Here is a 24,982-nt window from a genome sequence, read left to right as displayed (position 1 = left end):
AGGAAAAAAGCAAAAATGTAACAGTTCAAGATCATTACTTTTGATTTGACAATTTCTAATGCCCGAAATCATCTTGGCCTGCTTTTCTTTCCGCGAACTTCTTAACTTTTAAAACTTTGGCGTGTAAACCACCTCAAGGTTCGCGGTTCTGTGACTGTATTTGCATTTAATTACAATGACAGTATTGACTAGTTTGTAACCATATGCTTCCCTCTGTGGTTAAAAAGTCCCAATTTCCAAACCAATTTCCAATCCAATCATGTTACTTTGCTCTCAATATCTTCAACACTTTGAAATTAAATTGCCTTGTCAAAAGGTCAAATTTTGTTGCCCTTGGTAAACAGCGAACAGGGCTCGGTACTTAACATTATATTCAATGACAATGGGCATCCGGCAGCTATGGCTTTTTATTAAGGTGAGTCGGACGTTTCGAAACACTTGCAACAAGCTGCAAATTTACTTTTTAACACAACAATGAAGTCTTTGTTTGCGTTTTTTCACAACCTACTTAATATGCTAGGCTGCTAGGACTGCTTTGGGATATGTGATCCTGATTATTGCTGCATTGTATGGATAATGCAACAGAAAAGAACATTTATAAAGTTTTCATTCTCCAGACACGAGCATTACGTATTGTTTTTGAACCTTCTTTGATTTTCCTAGCACGATTTATTTTCATCTCTTAATATTATGTCAATTAGACAGTATATTTTTTTACTTTGGGGCAATTTTAATGTTGAATGGAATTCGTCCATAACATGTATGCAGCTTATTTACTCTCAACGGTAGTGTTCATGACCATAATATACGGTCTGCGTATCACCGGAACTGTTATATACCGAGATGTATTTCAAAAGTTGGTCAAAATAGGTTTCACTTCCGAGGGTCTGAAGTGTAGAATTTTTTTCCTATAGATATCAAACAAAGTACCAGTCTTTATACCTTCTGTAGTTTTTCTCTTCTTTTTGAGTTCTGTAGTATTTCAGATTTTTTATCAGAATGAGCCCGATAAAAATTACTGAATAGCAACTCGACCGCTCAATAAAAGTGTAAATAAAATGCTTTAATGAGCGTCAGCGTGCCGCTCAGCCATATCAAAACCATCAAAATGCCCACGTATAACTAAACTTTTAGCTTTTCTGGATAACATACTGGCAGTGTTGAAGCAAAGCGTGTCGTTGCAGGAGAGACACGTGGCAGTCTTATTATTGGCTTGCAGAACACAGTGCTTCTAACCATTAAGGACAAACCATTAGGACAGAGCCCATGTTTGGGCCCACTGATCTTTGAGAAAGTGACAAGAACTGACGGAAGTTCTAAATGAACCTCATATTATCCGATATTAGCTCTACGTCTAGTGTCGGCATTACATAGATTCAATTAAACAGAAGATGCTATTGAATAAAATTAATGTCAACTGCGTCGGTGTATTTGATATTTCGCTGACATGAAAAAAGAATGGACATATTTTGTGAGGATGCAGAACGTATGTATGCGAGCCATACATGTTTTTACACTATGTTGACTGATGATAACCTTCTTAAACAATATATATTTCAAATCCTACCAATCGAAACATCAATTCATATCTTTTACAAACAGACACCGTCGACATAGCGTAATTGATACGTCACGGCTAGACTCCAATAAAAACGGCACCATGTCTCAATCAATTAGCTTCCTACTCAGCTGTGTCATTGGGTCATAGGTCAGTCTGAATTTCAAAATGTAAAATAAATGTAAAATTTGTTCGTGTGTCGACTTATAGAGATTTAAATCAATTCATTACGTGTAATTTATCCTGGACGGGTATAAAATCATAGCACATCAAATACATAAGTCTGAATAAGTCTGCGGCCTGTTTTCAGACGTATATAGATATCAACAAATGTAGTAGCAGTTCTATCCCTTTTAATTTGTAATAAACAGTTGAACTCATAATTAGAATATTGTGTTTTGAGTATGCACTAGTGTCCTCTACAGCTATAGGTAACTCTTGAAAGTGTTCCCACTGTTTATTATCCTACCCTTGTATAAAAAAAATTTGAATCGACACATGCTTTGCAATTGACAAATATGTTTATCTTGTCGACATTTTCAAGCGGTTATGTAGAATTGGTTGTCCTTCTCCATGAGAGTAATGCCGTTTGCTTTGATGATGCAAACTATATTTTCCATCCCAGAAACCGTGCAGTCAATTTCTTCGCCTAGGATTCACAATGAACAAACTATACCGCCCGGAAGAATTAATATAGGCATTTTGCAGTAGTGAAGCTGCCGGGGGATATCCTTGTATTAGCAAAAGACAGCTAACTAGTCTCAAATTCACGTTTTCATTAGAAAACAAAACTCGTCAGGATTCAATAAAATTAAAAATCTTCTTATCTTTGCTGATCATAACAAGGGACAACCGATCACAAGGATTCGCCATCTGGAAAACAGATTTTGCAGTTTTCCAATGACTTGTTCCCAGGTAATACCTGTGGTGAGTACAATTTCTAGGTATCTACTTTAGTAGTCCAAGAAATATATTTCTTATCGTTGAGGTCGCCTAGATCAACAGCTATTTTTAGCCATGGTCTCTCTGGAAATGGCGTTGCCATAATCGATTATTAGTTCCAGAGACCAGCTCTGGAACTGTTAGTTTTAGCTCACTTTCCTTCTTTCTTTCTTTCTTTCTTTCTTTCTTTCTTTCTTTCTTTCTTTCTCGTATTACTACCATAGAACATGCTGTACACAAATTTTACCTTCATTACCTAGAATGCATTGCGACACGCTTATGACGTCATCGCTCAGCTCGGACGGGTTTCACGAGCATTTCTTGTTTGTTTAATATTTTTTATTTTTGCATTGTACAAATATCATATTGCGTTCAGCTATTAATAATTCTAGCTTTCTTTCGCTTTGTTTTCTGTTGCTTTTTGATATTTATTTTTTTCTTAAATACTCGCCGTACGTGGCGCTATACTTTTATGTCATACGCCTTCCATATGGCACAAGACCAGTAATTCACTTCGGGATTGTTACCAGAAGAAAAATAGTTCAGACGTTGAAGTTTTGATATCTGCATGTATGCTTGTTTAGTTTGAACTTTAACGTCAAGAATTTTTGTAAAGATATTTTTCTGCCTGAATCAAATGCAGACTGTTGAGAACAATGGCTGAAGCATTTGTTGGTAATATGATCAGTTCTAGGTCTAATAGAAGTCATAACAATAAGCCTGAATTTTGTCAGAAACACCACTGATGGCGCTATTTTCATCGCTATCTCAAAATTTCCGTGGACTTGCCCACACGAAAAATTCATCAGTATTCAAGCTGACATTGACCTAACACTTGTTAAGAGGATTCGTGCCGCTGATTGTTTTAAAATAGGAAAATCTAGCTCAACGCTACTATGGTGGCCTTTGGGAAGTAATTAGTGGTCTTGTGCCATATGGTTTTGACTGGTCTTGGCGGACATGTTGAATTTTTGCTTTGCGATGATTCAACCATAGCGACCGTGCGTCATCGTTCAAGAGCTTAGCTATTGTGACGTTTTGGAGAGCGATCGCATTTTGAAGATGGGTTTTATAATTTATTATAAGTTTTGCCGAACATATTTGTATACATATACGAGGCTTTAACAGGGTTCTCCCCAGCCCAAACCAGCGTCGCGGCCCACGACGCTATCGTTCAAGCCCGCGACGCTTTCGATCTCACCCGACGCTATCATTGTTACCCGCGACGCTATGAGGTTCAGCGGCAAAATGTTCACAATGGCACGGACTGGTCAACTTCCGTACGATCACACGAAAGGAAGACAGATTATTTGTAGCTTCTTTGTTTTCCAATGTCACTAGTTATTACTCCTTTCAATTTGTATGAATAGTGTCAATTTCACCGTACCACACGTCCCACCCTTGATGGTACCGGCGGCGATTGTATGGAAAGGACAGAAAAAATTGATATACAACCATAGCCAAAAGACAGCAAAAGTCAGCGACGATTTCCGCTCTTAATCGACGACGAAATATTTTCAAATCAAACTGATTACACAATACCTAGATACAGAAGTGGCAATTTGATGAAATTTGTTTGACTCACATCTTGAAATAAAAAGTAAACTTGGAACGAAGACATCATCATGTATGCTGCCGATCAACAGCGTGGCATAGCATAGCATAGTGAACTGTCTGTCACCGCACCGGCATGCGTTGGCTGCACGTAAAAGCAACTCAACTTTCCATGATCAAACGGTCATTATCTTGTGAAAACAGCGACACAGCAACGAAAATTGTTTTAGTCAGTGGTAAAAAACTCTTAACAGATGAAGCATTAATTACTTTGAATCAAATGAAAATGCATATGAACAGAATGAAAACCCGTTGCTGCGGATCCGTAGCTCTACCACTCCCTTTGCCGGGTGTGTTGGGGGAAGGGAGCTACGGTTCAGACACTGTAAAAAGTGCACAGTCGTGCACATTTTCAAAATTGCGGCGAGAAAGTGAGCGTTTTTCTAGCAATTCTGCAGAAAAAAAAAACAAAAAAAAACACATCATAATCCGGAGTCGGGTGCATCGAGCGCTTACATATAGAAGGATACCCAAGTGGATGTCCATTTTCCTCTCCGTTTAGTCACTTTTTCGTGGTTCACCGAACGGAAGCCTTGGAAAAATCTAGGCAGATCGTCCATGTAGCCGACACGAACACGAAGTGTCTGATACCGAACACACGAATACTTTTTCCAGCAACTCTTCTATCAGTGTGGTTAGTTTGACAATTTCTTTCTCGATATATGAATTTGCTATCATTCAGTCAAAGCTGGTTTCTCACTTAGTGGTACTGTTGAAATTTGTCTTGCACTTCTCTTGCTCGTTTAGGCCATCCTAGACTGATATATTCCAGTTTTTGTCAGCTGTTCACATGTATCGTTGCAATTAATTATAAAGGTGAGTCAGACGTTTCGAAAAACTTGCAGCAAGTTTACTTTTTAACGCAACAATGCAATCTTTGTTTGCATTTTTTCATAACCTACTCAATATGCTGGGCTGCTGGGACTGTTTTCAGATATGTGATCTTGACTATTGCTGCAAAGTATAGGGTAATGCAATAGTAAATAATATTGATAAAGTTTTCATTCTCTAGAAACGAGCATTACGTTAATTTTGAACTTCCCTTTGATTTTTCATCACACCATTTATTTCCTCTCTTAATATTATGTCAATTAGACAATGTATTTATTTTTACTTAGGTCAATTTAATGTTAAATGGAGTTTGCCAACAACATGTACCCAGCTTATTTACTCTCAACTGCAGTGTTAATGACCATAATATACGGTCTGCGTATCGACAGGACTGTTATGTATCAAGATATATTTCGAAAGTTGGTCAACATAGCTTTCACTTCCGAGGGTTTAAAGGGAATACGATTGAAACTAATTTGGAATAATTGGATTTTCATATTTTCAAATTTCTCAAAAGTGTTAGGTGCCGTATAGCTGAATGTTGCAATACTACAAATTACACATAAAAACAAGTGTGCAATGTAAAAAGAAAAGCAGATGAGATTACATTTGTAGTTTAAATCGGCATTACTTCACCTTCCAATTATCCCAAATTAGTTCCAATCGTGTGAGTGTAGAATTCCTTTCCTACAGATATCAAACAAAGTACTAGTTGTTATACCTTCAAATGTAACTTGAAAGATTATATCCGAAGGAATGCTTCTCTGTAGTTTCTCTCTTCATGTACCTATTTCTGTGATCTGTAGTTATTCAGATTTTTTTTTCAGAATGAGCCCCATAAAAATTACTGAAAAGCGACTCGGCCGCCAATGAAAGTGTCAATAAAAAGGCTTTAATGAGCGTCAGCGTGCCGCTCGGCCATATCAAAACAATAAAGATACCCACGGAAACTCATATATAACTTTTTGTTTTTCTGGATAAAATACTGGCAGTGTTGAAGCAAAGCGTGTGGTTGCAGGATAGACACGTGGCAGTCTGATGATTGACTTTGCAAAACACGATGCTTCTAACCATTAAGGACAAACCTTTAGGACAGAGCAAGTGTTTGGACCCACTGATGTTGGAGTGAGAGACAAGAACTGACGGAAGTTCTAAATGAACCTCATATTATCCGATATTAGCTCTCCGCCTACTGTCGGCAGTACATAGATTCAATTAAATAGAAAATGCAATTGAATAAAATTAATGTCAACTGCGTTGGTGTATTTGATATTTCGCTGACATGAAAAATGTATGGACATATTTTGTGAGGATGCAGAACGTATGTATGCGAGCCACAGAGTTTTTTTTTACAATATGTTGACTGATGATAATCTTCTTAAAGAATATATCTTGAATCCTACAAATCGAAACATGAATTCATATCTTTTACAGACAGGCACCGTTGACAGAGCGTAATTGATACGTCACGGCAAGACTTCAATAAAAACGGCACCATTCCTCACAATTAGCTTTAGGCCATCCTACACTGATATATTCCAGTTTTTGTCAGCTGTTCACATCTATCGTTGCAATTAATTATAAAGGTGAGTCAGACGTTTCGAAAAACTTGCAGCAAGTTTACTTTTTAACGCAACAATGCAATCTTTGTTTGCATTTTTTCATAACCTACTCAATATGCTGGGCTGCTGGGACTGTTTTCAGATATGTGATCTTGACTATTGCTGCAAAGTATAGGGTAATGCAATAGTAAATAATATTGATAAAGTTTTCATTCTCTAGAAACGAGCATTACGTTTAATTTTTGAACTTCCCTTTGATTTTTCATCACACCATTTATTTTCCTCTCTTAATATTATGTCAATTAGACAGTGTATTTATTTTTACTTTAGGGCAATTTTAATGGTTAATGGAGTTTGCCCACAACATGTATCCAGCTAATTTACTCTCAACTGCAGTGTTAATGACCATAATATACGGTCTGCGTATCGCCAGGACTGTTATGTATCAAGATATATTCAAAAGTTGGTCAACATAGCTTTCACTTCCGAGGGTTTAAAGGGAATGCGATTGGAACTAATTTGGAATAATTGGATTTTCATATTTTTCAAATTTCTCAAAAGTGTAAGTTGCCGTATAGCTGAATGTTGCAATATTACAAATTACTCATAAAAACAAGTGTGTAATGTAAAAAGAAAAGCAGATGAGATTACATTTGTAGTTTAAATCGACATTATTTCACCATCCAATTATCCCAAATTAGTTCCAATCGTGTTAGTGTAGAATTCCTTTCCTACGGATATCAAACAAAGTACGAATGTTTATACCTTCAAATGTAACTTGAAAGATTATATCCGAAGGAATGCTTCGCTGTAGTTTCTCTCTTCTTGTACCTATTTCTGTGATCTGTAGTTATTCAGATTTTTTTTTTCAGAATGAGCCCCATAAAAATTACTGAAAAGCGACTCGGCCGCCCAATGAAAGTGTCAATAAAAAAGGCTTTAATGAGCGTCAGCGTGCCGCTCGGCCATATCAAAACAATAAAGATACCAACGGAAACTCATATACATAACTTTTAGTTTTTCTGGATAAAATACTGGCAGTGTTGAAGCAAAGCGTGTGGTTGCAAGATAGACACGTGGCAGTCTGATGATTGACTTTGCAGAACAAGATGCTTCTAACCATTAAGGACAAACCTTTAGGACAGAGCAAGTGTTTGGACCCACTGATCTTTGAGTGAGAGACAAGAACTGACGGAAGTTCTAAATGAACCTCATATTATCCGATATTAGCTCTCCGCCTACTGTCGGCAGTACATAGATTCAATTAAATAGAAGATGCTATTGAATAAAATTAATGTCAACTGCGTTGGTGTATTTGATATTTCGCTGACATGAAAAATGAAAGCATATATTTTGTGAGGATGCAGAACTTATGTATGCGAGCCACATATGGTTTTTTACAATATGTTGACTGAAGATAATCTTCTTAAAGAATATATGTCGAATCCTACAAATCGAAACATGAATTCATATCTTTTACAGACAGGCACCGTCGACAGAGCGTAATTGATACGTCACGGCAAGACTTCAATAAAAACGGCACCATGCCTCACAATTAGCTTCCTACTCAGCTGTGTCATTGGGTGATAGGTCAGTCTGAATTTTCAAAAAGTAAAATTTGTTCGTCTGTCAACTTATATGGAGATTTATTCAGAACTCTAAGTCAAGTCAATAGTTTTAGTTTATTATCATTAATTATGTGTAACTTCTCCTTGACGGGTATAAAATATCACATCAAATACATAAGTCTGAATAGTTGTATAGAATTGACAATCGACATGCGGCCTGTTTTCAGACGTATTTAGGTGTGTACAAATATTGTAGCAGTTCTATCCCTTTTAATTTGTTATAAACAGTTGAACTCATAATTTGCATATTGTGTTTTGAGTATCGTATCCTCTACAGCCATAGGTATCTCTTCAAAGTGTTCCCACTGTTTACTATGCTAGCCTTGTATAAAAAAAATTGAATCGACACATGCCTTGCAATTGACAAATATGTTTATCTTGTCAACATTTTCAAGCGGTTATGTGGAATTGGTTGTCCTTCTTCTCCATGAGAGTAATGTCGTTTGTTTTGATGATGCAGGCTGTATTTTCCATCCCAGAAACCGTGCAGCCAATTTATGAGCCTTGGATTCAAAATGAACAAACTATATTGCTTGACTCGGGAAGCACGTGTCAAGGTGTTCGAAGAAAGATAAAATATAATAAAGTAAAAATGTCGCCATATATTATGAGAATTTCGTGGGAAAGACCCTTGTCAGCCATGGACCATGGACATACAATGTCCAATATACAGACTGAACACAGATGAACGTGTTCACCTATGTTTTTTCTTATTTGTACAAAAAGTCGCCAATGCTTTGCGGAAAAATTGCCAAGTACTCTGAAAGTTAAAAATGAAAGAAAACAAATTAGCACCGTGGTAAAAATATCATACTGTAAGAAATATGCCATACCAACTCATTATCCAAACGTCATGTTCATATCAAAAGGGATGTTACAAGTTCTCTTAACACACAACAAATATCAAATAAAGAAATTTACACAAAGATACACACACAATCACACATACATGAGACAAGGCACATGGTTAATCAGAGAAAGATATAGGGAATCCTCACGTGACAATGAAGAATTAATTTAGGCAGCTGTTTATCAGGTTTGTGTGGTAATTTACGCCAAGCCTATTTCATAACCTCAAATGTTCATATGAGTTCCTCATATTGCGTCAGTCTAGCTAGTATGATACTTATTATTTTATCACTATTACCATAATTTTTTAAGCTTTCTTAACAGATTCAATTATTTCGAGTCCCGAACAATTTCATTTCAACAAAACTCCCCTGCATTTTTCCTTAGTGGGGGTCATGAATTGAATTAAATTTCACAATAAATATGTAAATATAATGCACACAAGAGCTAAAAAAGAGAGGCGGAATCGGTTCTCAGTGAACTAGTGGGATCCGCAGACAGCCAGTTAGTTATACATACGTAAATATGTTCGCTAGAATGCGAGCATATTGTCAAAGTAGAAAGTTAATATATGCCGAGCAACAGAAGATAACAGGAATAAAATCATACATCTTTACAATGAAAATACAAAATTTTGTGTAAAAAAAAAAAATCAATTTGGTCAATCATCAAGAGCGTGAGCTCTCAGTATTTTTAAACATATAATTTTGTTAGAATATTTGTATATTGCAGAGGAGTGAATTTTACACCGTGTTTACTTTGTGTCAATTTTACAGCGTCGACCTTTACGTCGGTAGGGTGTGATATTTCTTAATGGAGCGTATGTGCAGAACACTGTTTTAGACATTACAATGCCCCGGAAAATATAAAGATGATATGAACAAAAAGCGGGCATAAGTTATTATTTCTGGCGACAAGCAAATAGACAGTGTAGGTTTTACGAGACACATGATGCAAATACTGAAGGTGATGTACATTTGGTTTTTCAGGTTTCAATCTGCCGGTAGATTGTCGGCCGGGTCAAAATACGCCGGCAAATACAACCGATGAGGTAAGAAGCTGAACTATTTACAGTTAAGTGCATTGAAATTGCTTGTCTTGTTGACCGCTTCTGCATTTAATGTTGAATGGCGTTTAACGGTTCTCAATGCGTGACAATGAACAACAAGGAAATGTACGCTCAAAAATAGCAACAAAAACTGACTGACGACGATAATTGTGAAGATGATGATACGATGATCAATTTTTCCTAGGAAATCTGCTTGATAATCAGACATTCGGCTGACGGAACGTGCGGCACCAACAGCAACCCAAACTGCATCATGTAATTGGTAACAAGATGAGTTTATCGAAACGTATTTGAAATCACAAACGCCGAAGAAGTTATGTGGTCTCATCTAACGTTCGATATCATTATCTTGTCAATTGATTCCTCACTGTCACGCATAAGATGATTTAATCAGCAAGAAACGCTATGTTATCCCATTCACATATAGAGCAGGATTGAAACACATGTCCAGACGCAAAGTTAACCTTTCGATACATGGTCAAACTCAGAATGAGACGGTCAGTGACTGCCAGAGCTTGAACGCACATTATGTAGTTGAACTGGTTGTTCAACAGAATCGAAGAAATCATTTCTTTTAGTAAAATCTTGAGAAAACTTCATATTATTTCTAAAAGATGAGATGAAATTCGTGTTTCTGTTCAACTTCTTGCTGCATATGTTACAGTTTAGCAGAACGTATCACGTTTTGTGTATCCAGCACAGTGGCTAGCAAGGAGTTGGGGATCTCCACCCTGATTCATTTACGAAAAATACAATGCAACTTTGCTAATATATGGCATGTTTTTGAAACAGTTACTTTAACAAGGGGCATTCTGATGCAATGCACCTCGAGGATAGGTATTCGAACTCTCAAACTTTTTCAATTATTCTTTTGTGATCTACGATTTGTGGGTATTCATTTTGAAGCTATTTAAGTTAGAAAAATTTTAACCGTCGTAGGTTTTTTAAATCGAAAATTTTATTTTCCTCCATGGAGTTAACAATGGGATGGCGGACATTTTGAATTTCAAATATCGGTAAATCTTGGGTAATCATTACTACCAAAATTTGCACGATGATCACTTATTTTTTTTTCTTCTTGAATTTGAAAGTGAATGGTTGAAAGATTGCTTGAGGAAAATTTAAGCGAAAATTTACGTCATATACTTCCGAGGCTCATACTACTTAATTTGAATAAAAACGTGTGCCCCGTGAAAATAGAAACTTTTGTAATGTAGGGAAAGTAACTCAAATATTTTACATTGCGGAGTGATATCCAGAAAAGCTATATGATTTTAACAGTGTTAATGTGTTTTAAACAAGTCAGTCTTATTTGGTCGTTCAGGTAGAATGCGCCCTAGGGATAGATATTTTCGACTATCACACCTTCTCAATATTGTTTTGGTATACCACTTATAGGGATTTCATTTTGAAACCTTAAGGTAGATCTGGCCTCGGGGGGACACCTATTCGGACTCTCAAACTTTTACAATTCTTTTCTTATCTACCACTTGTAGGGGTTCATTTTAAAGCTCTTGGAGAAAGAATAATTTTAACCATCTTAGTTTCACGAAAATCCAAAATTTTACTTTTTCCCATAGAGCTAACACAATGATGGCGGCCATTTTGAATTTCAAAAATCGCAAAATATTGGGAAATTTGTTTCGCTAGTTCAAAAATTTGCACGGTGATGCCTGATTGTTATTGTTGATTTGGTAAGAGAATGGTTGAAAGTTTCGTTTAGGAAAGTTTTAGCAAAAGTTGAAGTCCTTCACCATCGAGGCGCATACTACCTTAAGTAAATAAAAAAAATGTGAATATTGAAATTTAATTTCCCGATAGAGTAAACATATGGTGGCGCCCGTTTTGAATTTTATGTGTTATTAAATATTTGGTAAGTTACTGCAATAAAGGCGCATCTATTTTGGGTTTAGTACATTTCGCTTTTACTGAATCGTTTAACGTTAAAGGTCAAATAAAATGATAAGAAATGTACATAACATTTCATGGGTATTTGCGCTTTAGTCAGCGGTAGATGTGCCCATACAGCGAGGAATTTCCCTACATGTAATCAAAATTGAACCTCGATGACTCGGCAAAAACTAAATTATGAAAACAAAAAAATAGACGAGCGAATATTTGCCCTGGTACTAAATTTTGCGAACCATTGACAGTAATCCTTACGGAAGGTTGAACAGACATTTTAGTCTTTCAATTACGGAGTGCATATTTCGTGTATCAAGATCTTCACAACTCAATTTCGTAATTATCTGAAGTTCATGTAGAACTATGACACTTAAAGACTCTCTTTCAGAGACCTTGCGAAATTCGATGGAAAACCGAAGGGTTTCGCGTAGAACACGAGGCAATTTGGAACAACGTACCATTCTCTTTGTAGCGTGTACCGCAATATATCGTGTATATCACATAAAAGTGAAATGGTATAAAGAGAACAGGAAACGGGCATGCTGCCGGTTTTTCAAGTTGATTGATTATCCTGTTTGAAAATTTATGCTATTATACATACATCCGGACCTATCTGCATGTCATATGGCCGACAATACATACATCACTATAAGGTTCTTAGAAATTGCTTGTGGTGGTTTGGCCAGGCATTTAATTGAGAAACATTAAGCATTGGAAAAAATAGTTGTGACTGTCACAGTTTAATTTCATTGCTTTATATACTGATGACATTCATCTCCTCACTTCCCAACGACGTAAACAATCTAATTAGCGTGCATAAAAAGACGATGTCTTTTTTGTGTTTTTATTTGTTGAAAAATTGAAATAAGTTGACGCATATCTTACTGAGTCTCAGTTGTGGCAAGACGCAACTTAAATGTTTGCTTTTTTAATCTAGAATTATCGCCGATTATTTGTCTCGTCTATAGTTGCATTGCTTCCAGGAAGCCAAATTGCAAGCCAGTCTTTTCAAGCCTGTCATTCCACCGTGGTCGCTGTACTTTTCAGCTAGCTTAGGGTAGTATACACCTGTAAGCGAAAGACTTAAGCTTTTGCTCAATTTTTCCTAAATAAAACTTTCATTTATACTCCTCCCAAATCAAGGATAAAAATCAAGGTCACCTTGCAAAGTTTGGTACTAGAGAAACAAATTGCCTTACATTTACCGATATTTGAAATTCAAAATGGTTGATATCACCGTGTTAACTCAGATGGGGAAAGTTAAGCTTATTTTTTTTGAAAAACTATGACAGTAAAAAGTTTCCTTGAACTTACTGCAAGAGCTTTAAAATGCCCCCTTATTGGTAGATCAGAAAAGTAAAGCTTTGATAGTTCAAAAAACTGTCCTCAAGGCGCATACTACCTTAAAGGTATACAGTCACCTGTAATCTAAATATGCCCATATATGGTCAAAGGGGCGTCCCTTGGTATTCAAAATGCCTATGTGAGGGCGTTGTTTTTAAAAAGCGGCCACCTGCTTGAAATCTGTGATTAGTTAGATTTTCTCTTTTCATGGTAACTGTGGCAAAATTGGAACAGATGACAGTATACCTTTAAGTAAGCAACAGCTTTCTACTACACAGTCACTTCAAGACCTACGCAACAGCAGGTCGAGATAGTGTCAGCGACAAAACGTTTTCATTCCGTATGATCGTGTTATAGTTCAAAAGCGTTAGTAGGAATAAAACGACCTCGTAATCACGAGAAAGCCAGAACTCAGACTATTTTTTGTTATGGTTTCTCGACACGATTGAAATAAGGTCAAAAGAAATCGATACAATCTAACAAACAGCTCGCTTTAACGTCTTCTTTGTAACTCATGTTGAAATGAGGTCGGTTGTTGAAGCTACCCACGGTCCAACGATTATCGACATTTGTGAATGCTTATAAATTTGTTCACGATGTAGACCTAAAACGGAAGACAAGATGAATTATGGCTGATCAGGCTCGTTGATAATAAGACGACCGTGACACAAAACACCAACTTCTCCAAAAAGACTAAACATAGGCTCTGCAAAATACATCTGCTCTGTACCCTGTCGGTGTATTTTAAATCGGAAGTGCCGAGAAACAATTTGTTCGTCGGCTTATTGTAGGCCTTACAGTAAACGACTCACCATCTTACACTCAATTTCATCGTCTTTAAAATGTTGATACATTACAAGTCGTATCTTTTCATAAGCAAGAAAGGACACCACTCTAGATCCGTTTCGCTACTCAGATATAGGAGGGAATGAAAATTTTTTTTTTGATAAGTGAGCTGATACACGTATGCTATAGGTCTTCGTTTATTTTATGCACACTTCAGGATACGAAATCGCTCGGAAGAATTAATATAGGCATTTTTCAGTAATCGCTGTGTACATTACTCTTAATTGTTCGCAAGTTTCCCTTCTATACCCTTCATACTGTCCTACATAGTGCAAGTTGTGGATGTGAGCAGTTCACTCACGGTTTAGTTTAACCTGTTCATGAATAATCCAATTCTGAAGAAGATGTCTACAGTGCACACACTTAATATTTGTACTTTGAACTTCGTTCAACGAAGTTGACGAGGGATATCCTTGTTATAGCAAAAGACAGCTCCATAGTCTCAAATTCATGTTTTCATTGGGAAACAAAACTCGTCAGGATTCCGCAAAACTTAAAAATTTACATAAGCTTATCTTTGCTGGTCATAATAAGGAACAACCGATCGCAAGGATTCGCCATCTGGCGAACAGATTTTACAGTTTTCCAATAATTTGTTCCCAGGTAGTACTCGTGGTGAGTACAATTTCTAGGTATCTGCTGTTATAGTCCATGACAACAATATATTTCTTATTGTTGAGATCTAGATCAACAGCTATTTTCTGCCATGGTCTCTCTGGCAATGGTTTTGCAATAATCGATCCATTCTTTCCATGACAGTGGTTTATTTTCAAGGTAGATTTTGCGAGTATCTACCTTCATTTTGATATTGATGGTGATACCGGGCCATCATACTGCACGTATTGCTTATTCGCACCTTTTTTCACGCCTTGATGTCCCTGCTTGAGTTTTTCCAGAACCTCTTCTATCACTGTGGTTAGTTTGACAATTTCTTTCCCGATATATGAATTTGTTATCATTCAATTCAAGCTGGCTTCTCACTGAGTGGTACTGCTGAAATTTGTCTTGCACTTCTCTTGCGCGTTAAGGCCATCCTGGACGGATATTTTCCAGTCTTTAAGTCAGCTGTTCACCATCTATCGTTTCCTGTTCGATTTCTCCCATCTTGTCTGGTGTCCCTGGTTCCATTGCTTTCGGGTTTTCGATAGTGCTTGTATTACTTCTGCTGTATCAGGTTTTTCTATACACTGAAGTGAATTTCTTGAAAGTGTGTCAGCCACTACCAGTTCTTTTCCTGGTATGTATACTGACTTTGTGTACGTTGAACAACATTAACCTTAAAAGTAAGCGTTGAGTTTCCAGTGGGGCACAGTGTCTCGCCGCGTCGGCAAAAGAGCGCCCCCGCGCGTCAATATGCTTACACGTGAGAACGGCACACGTCAGTGTGTTTCCGTAGTGACGATGACGTTCTTGATAAGATATAAAGGGAGATATAGAAAACATTCCCATCTGACAGGTAAGTTGACTGCTTCTTTTTCACAAGTCCAACCTTTTGCGTAATGTTAAATGCCCATTTCACGTTTTCTACACAGTGAGACAAATGATCTATACTTCCTTTCCATAGCTACCTATCCATTCGATAGCTAGGTATAATATTTGAAGATAGATGACGTCATGCAAGATTCAAATGTCGAAGCCCCAAATTTGAATCTTCAAGGTTACCTTAGCCATACTTCGAGGCAAGTTGAAAAAAATAATGGCTGTCTTATTCCAATAGAGGTATGACTGTGTCTGCTTTGCACTATATAGGGACTAAACCCAGTACACCGTAAAACATCTACTTTTTGTTGAATATTAAATTCAGTATTTATCATACAATGTAAACATTGAGTACCATTTGCCTCACTGTACATGATTAAGCGTCCGATTAAAACACTGGCGTCAAGAAACCTCAAGACGTGTTTACGTAACAGTTGTGTACCCAGGTTGCATTTAGAGATTCTCTGAAAGATTGAATCGCCCCCTTTTTAAACGGAAATGACTCAATGTGGATAAAATATTACACACCTATTTTCCTTAAAACGGACAATACTTATGTAACGTTACGCAATGCAACGTATCCGCGATAGTGCAAAGTCTCAAAGGAAAACAAGTCAGATATTGAGGATAAATCACCACGAGCAGAGCTGTAAGACCTTTGTGGTGTTTCACTGAAAACTTCATCGTCCACTGACTTAAGGTTGCTTCCAAAACGTCCGTTTTTATCACTCTGCTGCTAGTTTGTTTGTTTGTTTTTCCTGATTATCTGGTAAGTTATCGCTTTCTTTATTCGCCCCACGGCGATATCGAAACCTATTTCTGTATATATATGAGGTATTTTGTAACTTTTGCCACTTTAAGTCATATTCTTCATCTACCAAGTGAACAATACATACGTGCGTTCTTTTCAACCGTCCCACATGTTTAGCCTTCAGTATCACTACAGTTTCACAAGGCTAGCCGTAGGATGGGTTAATACGAAAGTTGGGATTATAGCTGTTTCGCCAAGCCCGGATGACTCGCTAAATCCTGGCATTGCGAGCACCACATCGATTCAAATATATAATGTCTGAATTAGTGTTTATATAAATATCCCTTTACCCTGGTCAAGTCTTATCAGCACTTAATATGCTGACATACATACCATGAGACGAATGATGTAGACACAACAGAAGTCTCCGCGCGAAACATGCCGTTCCCAATGGAGACATGTGACGTCATTTGATCAGAAATCAAAAACATCTCTCAGCGAAGACCCCTATCTTTTGTGTACAGTTCGTCTAAGTGTATGTATTCAACAAAAGTTATGCACAGAACTACACGGGATGGATGAACGTTTAATCCTGTAGTCGGAAAGGAGGATTTTAGCAAACTTTCTGACTGACGAATTTTTTGTCCTTCCAGCACAATTTCATCGTGAACATGCAGCACCCACAGCCAGCAATACCCACATACCAAGTTGGACAGTACCAACAGCCATCGGTAATTCTACAAACCTCAAGTCAACAACAACAACAAGAACAAAGATCTCGTTTTGCTCACCAGACAGCTGCTGGTATTGGCATCACCCAAGTAATCCTTGGTCTTGCCTCGATAGCGGCTGGCATAACCGCTATCTGCAAGGAGTGTACGGCTAGCGGCGGCGGCACCGGGATATGGACTGGAGTTTTTGTAAGTCATATTTGAAGTCTTACGTCTTCAAATACTTATATTCTACCGTCAGCTTAGGCCAAGAAGAAAATTTGTTTCTATTGTATGCAACAACCTTCCCAACGAAAAATCAGGCAGTTGCATTTTTGGGTCAACTTTACCTTAAACTGAACTCATAGGACACAAATGGTTTAGTGACCAGTGCAATCTTTGAAATGAAAAGTTTGGAATCTGACCGGTTTTCTCAACATGTTATCAAGAATACATTTGCGGCAGTCATTTCGCATTAGATGACGTCATGAAATCACGCATGATTTAAAATATTTCTTTGTGAGGTCACGGGATTTAAGGGTGAGGATTTGAACAAGACCGGGTTAGATTTAAGGTAATATGGGCCTCGAAAATGACTGACTTAAACTTTTGCTCAAACTTTCCTCAATGAAACTTTCGACCATTCTCTTACCAAGGCAAGAATAAAAATCAGGCCCGGGGACCAAAGTACAAACTGTCCCCGAGCCTGAGGCGCGTTCTACTTTCATATTGCTAGCTCATAGTTACGCTCAAGGGAAGTAGTTCTAAATTTTGTCGAGCACGCAAAATAGCTAGTCAGCAATTTCCAACGTACATCAATAATTCTCAGACCAAAGGATAAAAAGTACGGAAAGCGGTGATCCTTGCCTTTGCTGACCAAAGATATGATCGATCATAGCGTCCACAACTTTTTGAAGTTTTTTACGAAGGCTTCGACACAGATTGACAACCTTTACCTACCCGACAGATGTTTACCTGGCCTAAAAGTAAATAAAGATAGTGCTATCGCATTGCCGTACAAAGCCATCCATCACTCGTGTCACTCACGTGATGTAATGACGTAACTCCTTGTCTTTTGTGTGTGCAAACATAAACAGTAGAAGCGAGACTGTCTATGATGAAAATCGCAACTGGATAAACAGTTTATTTGACAGACACCAGGACTTTGCGACTTCCAGTCAATCAATAATTTATTAAATTATCTCTTCTCTAGCACTTAAAATCGTTTAATTTTTTCTTGAAGTGAGTTTCCGATTTGATAGCGTTACCCCGCCCCTCAAGAACAAGCAAAACAAAACAAACGCTCTCTACGAAAGAACACAATGTCGTTCTAGCACCTGCTCCTCTGACTCTGATCACATTTCAAGAATGATTCCAGTCATGCCTCATCGGTCGTGCGTGAAGTCTCACTTTGTAAAACACTGCCCCTATCAGACAGCCTCTCCTGTACCCGTTGAACTTTGACATATCGACGTACGTGCCAGTACGGTTAAACTACCTTGCTGCTTTGTGACTATGAACGATTTTTGTAGGACGAGTGTGCATTCTTGTAGCAAGGTATTAACACTGTTGTGGATTAGCTACACTGACATAAGCTACTCACGAAATCAAACAAATGACACATTATGAAGTATGACGCAGCTATAGAATGGGAGGTTTTTTCGGTCAAAAGTGAAAACATGAAAAAATCTGTTCTAATCTTATTTAATTTAATTTCTGCACTCTTCCAGTTCGTGGTGACAGGTGCCTTCGGATGTTTATCTGCATCGAAAAAGAGCAAGGGAACGGTAAGTACTAATCTGTTTGTGTAAATGTACATCTTGTGTCGACTGATTATCTTTGTATCAATCTTATTCCATTCTTATTCTTCTTATTCCACAAGGAGACATGGCAGTAAAGGGCCACGTTATTTTTCTCCCGAACCGTCTTTTTACCCGGAAAAGAATTAGCGGTCTTTTTCCGTATGCAACTGTGCATTTTTTGGCAGAGATCAACCATTGGCCAGTTCAATCTATAGCAACCACGTATATTATGCATCAAAGGTTCATCAGCTGCCAACTCCATCTTTATCCGCTCCCTCTTTCAGATTATAACATCGATGGTTTTATCGATAATCAACGCGTCTACATTTTGTTTGACTTTGATGGTTGTAAATGCTGTAGCAATTGCCGAAGACCAAGAAGACTACGATTGTGTGTACAACGAGATAACTCAGAGATATGACTGTTATTATTTGACTGTAAGTATGCGAGTCATTTATTGTACAATTTGAGAGTATTAATAAAATACGATAGAAAGGGTAAGATTATCATAATTTGTAGGCTGCCTGATGGATGGTGCATATGACGGTTATACCGATGGTGCCTGAGCCAAAGGCGAGGACATCATCAATATTATCATAACAAGCGCCCGCTCGAGGGCAGGCAACACAGTATGTCGCGATCGTCTTACCAAGTGGCATGCTATATCATGCGTTATCGATTGTATTACACGAAACAACTTTTGTGTCCAAATCTTTGCATAGATTGAGGTCAAGGCAGGGCAAAGTGCCCTGGAAACTCTATAAATTTGAGTACAAACGGACACGGCGCTATTTTTGTCAAGTCTCGTGAACCTACCGTTCAATTTTACGAAAGTGCCGTCTGATTCAGCCGTAGTTAGCTCAGCTGTGGCTGCACACAAGAGGGCGCCACCTCCGAAGACATATCCTTTTGTGTTAATGAGAGAGACGCTGCCAATCAGAACAACTAGATATAAATATGGTGGGAATGATAAACTAATTAGATGTATGTATGTGTATATGTACATATGTTGTGAGTACTTGATACACTTTATATAAATATGTGTATACGTATATCACAGTGTATAATATGAGAGAGAGAGAGAGAGAGAGAGAGAGAGAGAGAGAGAGAGAGAGAGAGAGAGAGAGAGAGAGAGCAAAGCAGGAATATTGATATCTCTAACACCTGTTTTTTTGAAAATAGTGTCTGCGAGAAGCAAATGGTTTCGTTTCTCAGAGTTGTTGAACTAATTTTTTTACTGTCAAACGTGTGTTAAGCTCCTTGTCTTACCATGTACTGTGGAAAGAAAGAAAGAAAGAAAGAAAGAAAGAGGGAGAGAGAGAGAGAAAGAAAGAAAGAAAGAGGGAGAGAGGGAGGGAGAGAGAGTGAGTGTCCAAATGAGTACACCAATTTTAAAATCGCAAATGGTTTTGATTACTCATATTGGACGAGACCAACATGAATGACTGCAGTCACGTGTAGATTATCCCATTGATCAGACCACGTGATACAACAGCACTGTAATATTGTAGATCTGATTTGATTTGATTTGATTCTTTGATTTACAGCGACATGATTGTATGGCAGCAGAGGGCATCATGATATCCGTGTCTGTTGTCTCAGCTTTATTGGCTATCATCAATTCTGTTCTCTGTTGTATTGATTGCTGTTGTCGCTGTTGTCGTAAAACAGTGACCCCACAGGTTAGTATTCAAATTTCTTTCGTCTCCATTAGCTGCCTCTAAATCGATTCGAGGGTGCATATTATAGTTTTGAATTCTACCTCTATTATACAATGCCGAGAAAGCTAATTATGTTAGACCTTTTCTTTACCTGTCTTGTAAAACAGCTTAATTTCGTTTATTGTTGACGGTCTTCAAAGTACAATAACTGCTAACGGAGATTGTTATGATGATGTGGAAATCTCGTGCTCTTATGACGTCATTTTTATGGCAGTGCTAGATGTCTCGAAAGTAGTCACGTTTTTTTTTATGAGTGATTTTAAAAACCTATAGCCTGGTCAATTCAATCTATCTTAATTACAATTTTGCCACCTACGTGAGTCGTAAAAGTCTCAGGTGGTCGACCTGATTTTCAATATGGCGGATTTGGACATGTAAAACACATACGATCTCAGAAGCAAAGGTAAAGTTTTAGGTTATATATGAAATTAATACCAGAAATGCCTGAAAAGATGGAAAGATGAATGACTTTAGGTAGTTTTTTTAACAAAAACAGAACTTTTTGTCCTGGCAGCGATTACCTTAATAACACGACTGGAACCTATTTGGGATTATTGGATCTTCATATTTTTAAAATTTGTTAGGTTCCCTGTGGCTGAAAGTTGCAATATTACAAATTACTCATAAAAACAAGCGTATAACTTAAAAAGAAAAGCATATAAGCTTACCTTTGCAGATTATACCGACATTACTTCACCATCCAATTATCCAAAATCAATTGTGTTTAATGTTCAAAGTATTTATTAGATCACTATCTCAAACTCTTGCTGTGGTGAGAAGTTGACTTTTTACCCACAGTGCATTTCGATAACATGTAGTGGTTTGCCCCTCCCTTGCACAAAATAAAAGCTATTTAAGGCAGCGAGTATTAAATTGTAAACATTGACACACATTGTTTATTGTTGACAGGTAGTCTACGTATCTGGGCAAGAAGGAGCGATACCAGCCACGAATGTGATGTACGCAGTTCAAGGAAATCAGCCTTCAGGAGCTGTTTACTTGATTCCGTCTACCGCACAGAATATGTATCCATACAGTGAGTATGCAAATATATAGAAGCCGTGTTTTCAGCGTCTAGATAAATCACACGGGCGACTGTTCATCGGTACATGCCCGTAACCCTGTGGTCATGTTATTTCTCAACGGTTTCATTTCGTTAATACCGACCCATGTCACAGACAAATACAAAGACTCTCTTTCTATTTGTCTGTCCCCATGTGCACACAATTACGACGACAGCGTCGTCCATAAATCGCACTGTAGTTGATCTGTAAACTGAAATTAAAGTAAGACTAAAACAATGACTTAAGATGAGCGCTTTTGAAATTTACACATCTGTGCAGCGGAATTAGCAACACTCATAAAATGAGAACTCCACTGACACATGCACAGCAATTTTAACGATCCATGTCGAGTTTTTTGATAAGTATTAAATATTGTAACACGTAATTACTCGAGAAGTCCGTTTTCGCTGTAATTACTGGAGACTCAATGAGCTGTAATATTCAATGACTTGTTTTTCAGGTTTTTTAATAAATACAGTTTATTGTTTCGTCTCTAAAGTCGCATAGAAATACATACTATCCAATTTGTCAACACAGTATGTATTTGTTCGATGTCAGATAAAATTCTTGAAAGGCAATTTAAGAAAGTACGCCCGTCGAAACTAGAATACGAAAACTTTTGCTCAATCCTTCCTTCAGGAAACTGTCGAGCATTCTCTGACCGAATCAAAAATAAAACACCCCGTAAAGTTTGGTACAAGAGAAATTAAAGAACATTCACCAAGTTTGAAAATCAAAATGGCCACCATCCCTTTGTCAACTGAATGGCAAAAAATTAAAAATCAATGTTCACAAAACTGAGACAGTGAAAACTTCAATTACTTCCAAACCTTTATATATATATATTATGTGCGCATGTGTGTGCGGGGGTTTCCATGTGGAAACTCGCAGTGGTCGATCCTCAAAGCAGAGCATTATTGCATCCATTGAGGGTTTTTGTTCCACTAATCCATAGCTTTAGTGAATAACTTCATGACACACTCTGTCAACAGATTGCACGGTCTCTCACCAACTCCCAACGGTACAAAGCCCTCCAGCCTATCCCATGCAAAGCGGCTACACTGGGCCCGCTCCGCAGAGACAACCTGAACAGCCTCAGCCCGATCAGGTGTTGGATCAAAATGCAACCAACGTTTCAAATGATACGAAGTTACCCTTGTAACAACGCCAGGAGATTATTGGTGTCGTCATTGATAATGGAGTTTTCCTATCGCTGAAATTTTAATTGCCATATAATTGCCATTATACGCAATGCTAAATCATGAATTATTCAGATTTCAATACCAGCTTGATCAGTTACTGTTTTGTTCTGAGAATGCAGATTATTAAGTACATACGCTATCTACCTGATAATAACCACCATTTATTAATAACATCTCAGGCTGATGACACGATCAGAAATGCTAAACGTGTCGCATGACATTTACACACAAATAATGCAACATTTACCGATGTAAGCTTAATAAAGTTTGAATAAACTTATATATAGCTGGTTAATAATTAAGATTCACTCTACTCATGATCTGCCTGCCTGTCTGTCTGTCTGTCTGTCTCTCTGTCTGTATCTTAGCCGCAATACTTGTAGCCCACGGGACTTTGTTTGCCGTGTTGGCTATTCAGCCCCGGCCAGTCATGGGGATATACACGCCAGTTTTGATTGAGTGCCTTCAGATCGATCATTTCTTGATCAGTTAATTCAAAGTCGGATACCTGCAATAAATATTCAGAAAAGACTCTTCATCTAATTCAAGAAGCGAGGTGGGAAGTTGTATGCAAATGAGAACAAGTGTACGAAGTGTAGCGAAGCTAAATTAACACTACACTTGAAAGCGTAATGTGTTAGGAGTGTTGTTAGTCCCCACGGACACCGTCCGGGGGACTTATAGGTTTGGTCATGTCCGTGCGTCCGTGCGTGCGTCCGTGTGTGCGTGCGTGCGTGCGTGCGTCCGTCCGTTCACCCAGATATCTCAGAGACGCCTGGAGCGATTTTTTTCAAACTTGGTTCAAGGATAGTACCCTACCTCATACAGATGCACTTCGATTTGTTTTACAATGCGATCAAATTTGGCCGTGTTAGAGAACTTTTTAGTTTTCACCTCCATAGACCCCCATGTATAAGGCAGTCCATAGACTCCCATGTATAAGCACAGGCAACCCATAAAGTATTACTGAGATTTTCACACTGGCACAGGCAACCCATAAAGTATTACTGAGATTTTCACACTGTTTTCTCTATCATTTTTAGTCCCCACGGACACCGTCCGGGGGGGACTTATAGGTTTGGTCATGTCCGTGCGTCCGTGCGTCCGTCCGTCCGTCCGTGCGTCCGTCCGTTCACGCAGATATCTCAGAGACGCCTGGAGCGATTTCGTTCAAACTTGGTACAAGGATAGTACCATACCTCATACAGATGCAAGTCGATTTGTTTCACAATGCGATCAAATTTGGCCGTGGTAGAGGACTTTTTAGTTTTCACCTCCATAGACTCCCATGTATAAGGCAGACCATAGACTCCCATGTATAAGGCAGACCATAGACTCCCATGTATAAGGCAGACCATAGACTCCCATGTATAAGGCAGTCCATAGACTCCCATGTATAAGGCAGACCGTAGACTCCCATGTATAAGGCAGTCCATAGACTCCCATGTATAAGGCAGTCCATAGACTCCCATGTATAAGGAAGTCCATAGACTCCCATGTATAAGGCAGTCCATAGACTCCCATGTATAAGGCAGTACATAGGCTCCCAAGATAAATAAAAATTTAGTTTCTCATCGTATTCATATTGCAAAAAGGATGCAGTGACACAGTTTTTAGTCCCCACAGATAAAGTCCAGGGGGCTCATAGATTGGGTCATGTCAGTCCGTGAGTCCATCCGTTCACGCAGATATCTCAGACACTTTGACAAAATGTCATGTGACCTTGGTGACCTTTGACCTCGAATATACATATTTGTCCATAACTCAGTAACCACAAGTGGTAAACCTTTCATATATGGTATGATGGGACACCCTATGACGCCACATATTGTACCTCATTAATTATGTGCATATCTAATTTGAGCGAGTCAATAGAGCTAGAGGTCAGATTTTTGGTATATATGGATAACTTAGCAATACAATTTTTTGACAAAATGTCACGTGACCTTGGTGACCTTTAACCTCAAATATACATATTTGTCCATAACTCAGTAATCACTAATGCTACACCCTTCATATTTGGTATGATGGGACACCTTATGACGCCACATATTGTACCTCATTAATTATGTGCATATCTAATTTTGAGCGAGCCAATAGAGCTA

General features: G+C 38.0%; 1 protein-coding gene across 1 annotated transcript; it reads left to right on the top strand.

The window, feature by feature from the left end:
* The first annotated feature begins 15,575 nt into the window (after window positions 1-15,575).
* Window positions 15,576-23,190, top strand: LOC139152737 (uncharacterized). The gene is made up of 7 exons (XM_070726055.1): window positions 15,576-16,396; window positions 17,032-17,298; window positions 18,819-18,875; window positions 19,175-19,327; window positions 20,438-20,572; window positions 21,521-21,647; window positions 22,668-23,190. The coding sequence occupies exons 2-7, from the start codon at window positions 17,050-17,052 to the stop codon at window positions 22,835-22,837; spliced, it is 891 nt and encodes a 296-aa protein (XP_070582156.1). The 5' UTR covers window positions 15,576-16,396; window positions 17,032-17,049; the 3' UTR covers window positions 22,838-23,190.
* Window positions 23,191-24,982: the final 1,792 nt, after the last annotated feature.

Source organism: Ptychodera flava, chromosome 2 (assembly GCF_041260155.1).
Source record: "Ptychodera flava strain L36383 chromosome 2, AS_Pfla_20210202, whole genome shotgun sequence".
Taxonomy (NCBI): domain Eukaryota; kingdom Metazoa; phylum Hemichordata; class Enteropneusta; family Ptychoderidae; genus Ptychodera; species Ptychodera flava.
This window is presented reverse-complemented; position numbering and strand designations above follow the sequence as displayed.